General features: G+C 50.1%; 1 protein-coding gene across 1 annotated transcript in view; it reads left to right on the top strand.

Annotated features, from left to right (window-relative positions):
- Nucleotides 1-7,460, top strand: part of pcsk2 (proprotein convertase subtilisin/kexin type 2) — a 46,705-nt gene extending 39,245 nt beyond the window's left edge. The window contains exons 10-12 of the mRNA XM_061231284.1: nucleotides 55-155; nucleotides 2,743-2,970; nucleotides 6,959-7,460. Coding sequence (XP_061087268.1) covers nucleotides 55-155; nucleotides 2,743-2,970; nucleotides 6,959-7,445 — 816 coding nt within the window. The 3' untranslated portion in view covers nucleotides 7,446-7,460. The remainder of the gene's footprint in view (nucleotides 1-54; nucleotides 156-2,742; nucleotides 2,971-6,958) is intronic.
- Nucleotides 7,461-7,699: the final 239 nt, after the last annotated feature.

Genomic DNA, 7,699 nt, shown 5'->3' with positions numbered 1-7,699 from the left:
AAGTGTTTTGTTCTCTTATCTCCTCTCTCTCCCTCTCGCTCTGCGTCATTCCAGGCGACCACGGACCTGTACGGGAACTGCACCCTGCGTCACTCCGGGACGTCAGCAGCAGCGCCCGAGGCAGCCGGCGTGTTCGCCCTGGCACTGGAGGCAAAGTACGCACGCCACGCCATACACTTTCCACGGCCAAACACACAAGCCACTCAAACATTTATGAGGCAAACCACGCCTGAAAAGCCTAGTTTTAGCCACAGGTAGAAAAACTGGGAATTGTTTACCGCCCCTGGTGTAAACTCCAGCTGTGACCAGCTTGGAATTACCAGCTACCAGCTGTTTCAAAACCTAGCTTGAGTCGGCCAAACCGTGTTGAGTATGGAGCTGGTCTGAACTGGTCACCCAGCTACCAGCTGTTTCAAAACTTCGCTTGAGTAGTTTTTTTGTCAGCAGGGACTAGCAATGCACTCATTAATTCTGTGAATTAATTTTGACACGTAGCGATTTAAGTGAAGGGCCCCCTTCTCGTTTAACGTATTCGCCCAACACACAGTGCTAATTGTGCACGCATTTGTAGGGGCCCCTTTAGAATTGCTACTCCTTCCGCATCTTGTGTTCTCATTATCTCGGAACACGTAGCCTAATGTGAATTGATGCTGGGAAAGTTACTTTGGAAGTTTCCCAATTACCGAGCGAAATTAGCCTAAAAGGCTAACAATTACTGAGCCTCCACTGGTTACCAGGGAACAAATCATTACACCTTATGTTGGTCTGCCCGTTCCCGTAACAACCCGCAGCATACGTCCTGCGCATCAGATTTAATCACGAACACGCGTGATCTATGCGCTAACCTCACCACCTAGAAAATATGCCAGCACGCTGCCTACGACTACCGGCTTGACGGCTGCTTTTAAAGCTGAGTCACGCACAGGAACACGAGCAGAGCAGGTCAAGATTCAGCCCAGTTGTACTTAAACGCTCGAACCTCTGAAAGACTTTATCCGTAGCAATAACCGAACTCAAAAAAGGCAGGAAAAAACACAGCGACGTATAGTCTGTCTTGTGGTCTGAAGACGGATGTCTGTTCGTTCGTTCGTTTTCTTGGGTTTACGCAAAAAGGAAAAAAGGAAAAAGATATGTCGCAGAAATAAACGGGTAGTTATGCTCTCGGCCACATAACAAATCTCGAGATGCGCGGCACTCGTTTAGCGGACTTTTTTCTTCCCTTTTTCCCTCGTTTACTTTGTGCTTTGATGTTGCCGTTCAGCTTAGAGAGTGATTGTGCTATTAGGCCGCGGTCGGACCTGTCTTGGGCTCTGCGGTTTGGTTAGTGCAGAATAATGATGGTGGAGAGAGCAGAGGAGGAGAGCAGGGTTTGCTGAAGATAAACACCCGTTCGTCGTGTGCAATCTCTCATTTTTATAGCCCCGTGCACCTCTGCCTCACAGAGAGGCAAATATAGCCAGCCTTGCCTGCATACTCTCTCAGAAATAAAGTGACGCTGGAGGTACATTTTGGTTCTTTAAGGATCGAATGTACCATGAAAGTACAGTAATGTTCTCATTGGGTACAAATGAGTAGGTTTTCTAAGCAAAACGGGAATAAATTAATGATATACTGTCCACATACTGTAGGAGTACATTTTTATGTACCTGTAGGGTATCTCTGCGACAAGCATTTGTACCTTTTTCGGTACTTTGCGTATACCTTCATTTCTGAGACTTTAGTATATTCTGGAAGATTCCGGAAGATTGAGCAGACCCAAGCCCCATTCAATATTTTATAGTATTCGAGGAAGACTGTTGACACAGGTCATTATGGAGGATTATCATATCAACACAATGGCAGATGTGCAGCTTAATGCAATTTATTTTTTGCGTTTGATACAATAAATGTTTTAGAATGCAGTTCTTGGTATGAATGTAATATCATTTCTCTGGCAGTTTTCCTAGTTAGAGTATTAATAATTAATTGGCACAAAGCAGACTCAAAATGTAATGGCTCTGACTGTGCAGATTGAATGCACTTGGGCAATATCAGTTTTTTATTGGATAGCCCTAACAAGTAAATCACTTGGGTCTGGGCCTTAGTAATCATCTTTTTAAAAAGCAACAAAGAATAATCCACAAGGGTTCCCAAACCTTTGCACAGGGCCCTTTTCCTTTTTTTAAACAGTGAAAAAATGAAAATAATACGCAATCTTCCTTTCAAATTTGCAGAGATATCTCAAGTATCATTAAGAATTCAGGTTTGCTTTGCTTTTAATTCGACTTGGCCATCCCCTGACCCCTCCAGCCAGGACCTGACCGATTAGACAGATGCAGTAGATTATAGATTAAATAGATGGAATGGATGTCTGGACAGACAGATGTCTGGTGATGATGAGGATGTTCACTCATTCGCCCTGACCCCTCGTGACCCCTAATGACCCCTCCAATGTAACTGATACATTAGATAGATACAGCGGAGTATAGATTAGATAGCTGCAGTAGATTATAGATTAGATAGCTGCAGTAGATTATAGATTAGATAGATGCAGTAGATTATAGATTAGATAGATACAGCGGATTATAGATTAGATAGCTGCAGTAGATTATAGATTAGATAGCTGCAGTAGATTATAGATTAGATAGATACAGCGGATTATAGATTAGACAGATGGAATGGATAGACGGACAGACAGATGGAATGGATAGACGGACAGACAGATGTCTGGTGATGATGAGGATGTTCACTCCCCCCCCCCAGCCCGGACCTGACCTGGCGGGACATGCAGCACCTGACGGTGCTGACCTCCAAGCGGAACCAGCTGCACGACGAGGTGCACCAGTGGCGGCGGAACGGCGTGGGGCTGGAGTTCAACCACCTGTTCGGCTACGGCGTGCTGGACGCCGGCGGCATGGCCAAGATGGCGCGCGAGTGGAAGCCCGTCCCCGAGAGGTTCCACTGCGTCGCCGGGTCCGTGCAGGAGCCCCGGTGAGTGAGGGGGGGAGTGAGGGGGGGGGAGCCCCGGTGAGTGAGGGGGGGGGGCCCCGGTGAGTGAGGGGGGGGGGGGCCCGGTGAGTGAGGGGGAGAGTGAGGGGGGGGGGAGTGAGGAGGGAGAACACCGGTGAGTGGGGGGGGGGGGGGGGGAACACCGGTGAGTGAGGGGGGGGGAGCCCCGGTGAGTGAGGGGGAGAGGCCCGGTGAGTGAGGGGGGGGGGCCTCGGTGAGTGAGGGGGAGAGTGAGGGGGGGGGAGCCCCGGTGAGTGAGGGGGAGAGTGAGGGGGGGGGGAGCCCCGGTGAGTGAGGGGGGGGGGGGCCCCGGTGAGTGAGGGGGGGAGTGAGGGGGGGGGGGAGAGTGAGGGGATGAGTGAGGGGGGAGAACACCGGTGAGTGAGGGGGGGAGTGAGGGGGGGGGAGCCCCGGTGAGTGAGAGGGAGAGTGAGGGTGTGTACAGGAGCCCCGGTGAGTGAGGGAGGAGTGAGGGGGGAGTGAGGGGGGAGTGAGGGTCCCGGTGAGTGAGGGGGAGAGTGAGGGGCGGGGGAAAGTGATGGGGAGAGTGGGGGGGGGGGCCCGGTGAGTGAGGGGGAGAGTGAGGGGGGAGAGTGAGGGGGAGAGTGGGGGGGGGAGAACGCCGGTGAGTGAGGGGGGGGAGAGTGAGGGGGAGAGAGCCCTGGTGAGTGAGGGGGGGAGTGAGGGTGTGTAGAGGAGCCCCGGTGAGTGAGGGGGAGGGGGGAGCTTGGAGAGTGAGGGGGGGAGAGCCGGTGAGTGAGGGGGGGAGTGAGGGTGTGTAGAGGAGCCCCCGTGAGTGAGGGGGGGGGAGGCCTGGAGAGTGGGTCCTGGTGAGGGGGAGGGTCTGGCACCCGGTGAGTGAGGGGGGAGAGGGGGAGGGGAGAGCCCCAGTGAGTCGGGGGGGAGGGTCCCGGTGAGTGAGGGGGGGAGGGTCCCGGTGAGTGAGGGGGAGGGTCTGGCACCCGGTGAGTGAAGAGTGTGTGCCGGGGACCTGGAGGGGGGGGGGGGGGGAGGGTGGATGAGTTTAGCCTCGTAGCTACAGGCTGTAGGTATGTAATACCATAGCAACAGTGTTCATGGGCTGCGGTGTTTATGGGCTGCAGTGAGATGTGTTGGGAGGTTGTGATGTGTAGGCGGGAAGGACTTGGGGAACTCCTGGGGTTTTGGTGACTAACTGGGGCTCCACTGGAGTCAGCGCACGAGGAGCGGATAAACGGCCATTAGACACGGGCGCACAGCGAGTCCACATCAGACGGCCCGGTCTGAGCATGTGCAGGGAGATAAGCCCTTATTACTGTCCCTAATTATTCCACACAGCCACGTCTGAAAGAGCTGGACGCAAACAAGCTGTGTGTGTGTGTGTGTGTGTGTGTGTGTGTGTGTGTGTGTGTACCAGTGTGTGTGTACCAGTGTGTGTGAGTGTGTGTGTGTGTCTGTGTACCAATGTGTGTGCGTGTGTGTGTGTGTCTGTGTGTGTGAGTGTGTGTGTGTCTGTGTGTGTGTGTACCAGTGTGTGTGAGTGTGTGTGTGTGTGTGTCTGTGTGTGTGTGTACCAGTGTGTGTGAGTGTGTGTGTGTGTGTGTGAGAATTTCAGTGTGTGTGTGCTTGTGTGTGTGAGTGTGTGTGCGTGGTGTGTGTGTGTGTGTGTGTGTGTGTGTGTGTGTGTATGTGTGAGTGTGTGTATGTCTGTCTGTGTAAGAGTTTCTGTGTGTGTGTCTCTCTGTGTCTGAGAGTTTGTGTGTGTGTGTGTGTGTGTGTACCAATGTGTGTGCGTGTGTGTGTGTGTCTGTGTGTGTGAGTGTGTGTGTGTGTCTGTGTGTGTGAGTGTGTGTGTGTGTGTGTGTGTGTGTGTGTACCAGTGTGTGTGAGTGTGTGTGTGTCTGTGTGTGTGTGTGTGTGTGTGTGTGTGTGTGTGTACCAATGTGTGTGCGTGTGTGTGTGTGTGTCTGTGTGTGTGAGTGTGTTTACCAGTGTGTGAGTGTGTGTGTGTGTGTCTGTGTGTGTGTGTACCAGTGTGTGTGTGTGTGTGTGTGTGTACTAGTGTGTGTGAGTGTGTGTGTGTGTGTGTGTGTGAGTGCATGTGTGTGTGCATCTGTGTGTGTGAGAGTTTGTGTGTGTGTCTGTGTGTGTGTGTGTGTGTGTGTACCAGTGTGTGTGTGTGTCTCTCTGTGTTTGAGAGTTTGTGTGTGTGTGTGTGTGTGTATGTGTGTGTGTGAGAGTTTGTGTGTGTCTGTGTGTGTGTGTGTGTGTGTGTGTGTGTACCAGTGTGTGTGTGTGTGTGTGTGTGTGTGCATGTGAGAGTATGTGTGTGTGAGTTTACGCATATATGTAACCACAGAGAGAGACGTTGTTTTAGAAATACCCACAACACAAAAACTTCCGCCCTTATTCCTGCCAGCGCCTGACTACAGAGTGACATTGCTCAGGGCCCCAGTGCAATCGGCTGTTCTTCCAGATGCCTGGAGCGAGAGTAATTTCTGCTGTGACAGAGGGCTAACACTGGGCCGGTTACTCGGTACTCCCCTCTGTATTCCTGGTACATATGAGGAATGACATGCAGACACCTCGCCTGCACTTAAATGTTCATTTTGTGCTCCTTTCTGTGCCTTGTTGAGCCAGATATTTCTCAGGGCCGGGGTCATCTTTGGAAAGATTGCAATTTAACGACCAGCTGAGAAAACCAATTTTCCCTGCAGCTGCAATGGCAACGGCAACCTCGAAATATGTTAAGCTGTCCTGTTTTCTCAAAAGCAGAAAATGGCCGCCTGGCTTTTTGCTAGAAAGTTCTGCAATGCTCTTCAAGAAACCTGAGCTCAATTTAGGAACGGGAAGCAAGGAGCTGTATCCATATTCTGCATTATTTCGGAATTATTACACATTACTAACAATCCTTGTATGCTGGTCAAAGTTCTGGTATACTCACACATTGAAATCTCCAGTGTTAAATCAACTCCTACAGATGACATATTGTCCCTATTGGACTCATTCACTCACAGTAACAGACAGACATTTGCCAAATGTACCCTGATAGCACAGTAATGTTCTCTTTAGAGGTACAATAGAGAGTACATTTTCCAAGCATAAAATAATTATGTATTGCTGGCTAAGGGTATAATTTTATGTGCCTATAGGGTACCGCCCCAGCAACATGCATTTGTACATTTCTTTGGCGCACTACCAAAGTGCCTTAGCAAGAACAGATTTTCAATAACATTTCACACAACATCCAGGTGGCTCATTCCTGCAGCCACAGCTTGGAAAAGGAACCCAAAAAAAACAGTTCATAAATGTCCTGTTCTTTTCTTTGACATTGCACACAAATCACCATCCTCCAAAATGTTTTATCAAGGGCTTATTCCCGCTGCAATCATATCATTATATCTGACCCTGAGACTTCAAAAGAGTAATTTGTGGGTGTGCTACAAACCCAACAAATACAGGGCGAAATTGGAGTTTCTCCTCTATAGTGCTTCACTGTCTGCATCTGTAAAGTGGTTTTCTGAAGAATGGAGGATTCTGGTCCTTTCATTCCTGACAGACCCATAATGCACCTGTCCACCGCGATAAAATAATTATTCTGCAGATAGGGAGTTTATTTAGTATGGTGACAGTATACTGACATTACACACACTTTCCAAATAAAATTAACATGCATCCCTTTTAAGTATATTGTAATTAATTAATAAAATAAAATTATATATCAGAAGAGACAACAACAACGCTAACACTTTATGTTACCTCTGAAATCAAAATGGTTACCTTGTATTTACGTACTAGGCAGTTATTGGGCTGTACAATCGAGTGTTACCAAAAAACATTCCAAAAAACCTCCGTTTCACAGGGTTAAAGTATAATGGAGACTATAATGGAGACAGACTGATAATATCCTCTTAATAACGGATGGCACCCCAGGCTGAACCTAAAGCAGTGCGACACGCTGATCTCCCCCCCCCCCCCCCTCCTCCCGCAGTAAAATCTCGTCGGACGGGCAGCTGGTCCTCAGCATCTCCACGGACGCCTGCCAGGGCAAGGACAACTTCGTGCGCTACCTGGAGCACGTGCAGGCCGTCGTCACGGTGAACGCCAGTCGCCGCGGCGACCTCAACATCAACATGACCTCGCCGGCCGGCACCAAGTCCATCCTGCTGAGCCGGCGGCCCCGCGACGACGACGCCAAGGTGGGCTTCGACAAGTGGCCCTTCATGACCACGCACACCTGGGGCGAGGACCCGCGCGGCCCCTGGCTGCTGGAGGCGGGCTTCGGGGGCGACGCGCCCCAGCACGGCGTCATGATGGAGTGGACCCTCATGCTGCATGGCACGCAGAGCGCCCCGTACATTGACCAGATCGTGCGCGACTACCAGTCCAAACTCGCCATGTCCAAAAAACAGGAGCTGGAGGAGGAGCTGGACGAGGCCGTGGAGCGCAGCCTGAAGAGCCTGCTGGGGAAGAGCTAAACACACTATACACTACACACTCATACACTATACACCATACACTATACACTATACACACTATATACTACACACTAAACACTACACACTCATACACTATACACTCATACACTATACACTACACACTATATACACTATACACTACACACTATATACTGCACACCATACACTACACACTCTATACACTATACACTACACACTATATACTCATACACTATACACTATACACACTATACACTACACACTCATACACTATA

The sequence above is a fragment of the Conger conger genome, chromosome 2, assembly GCF_963514075.1.
Source record: "Conger conger chromosome 2, fConCon1.1, whole genome shotgun sequence".
NCBI lineage: Eukaryota > Metazoa > Chordata > Actinopteri > Anguilliformes > Congridae > Conger > Conger conger.
This window is presented reverse-complemented; position numbering and strand designations above follow the sequence as displayed.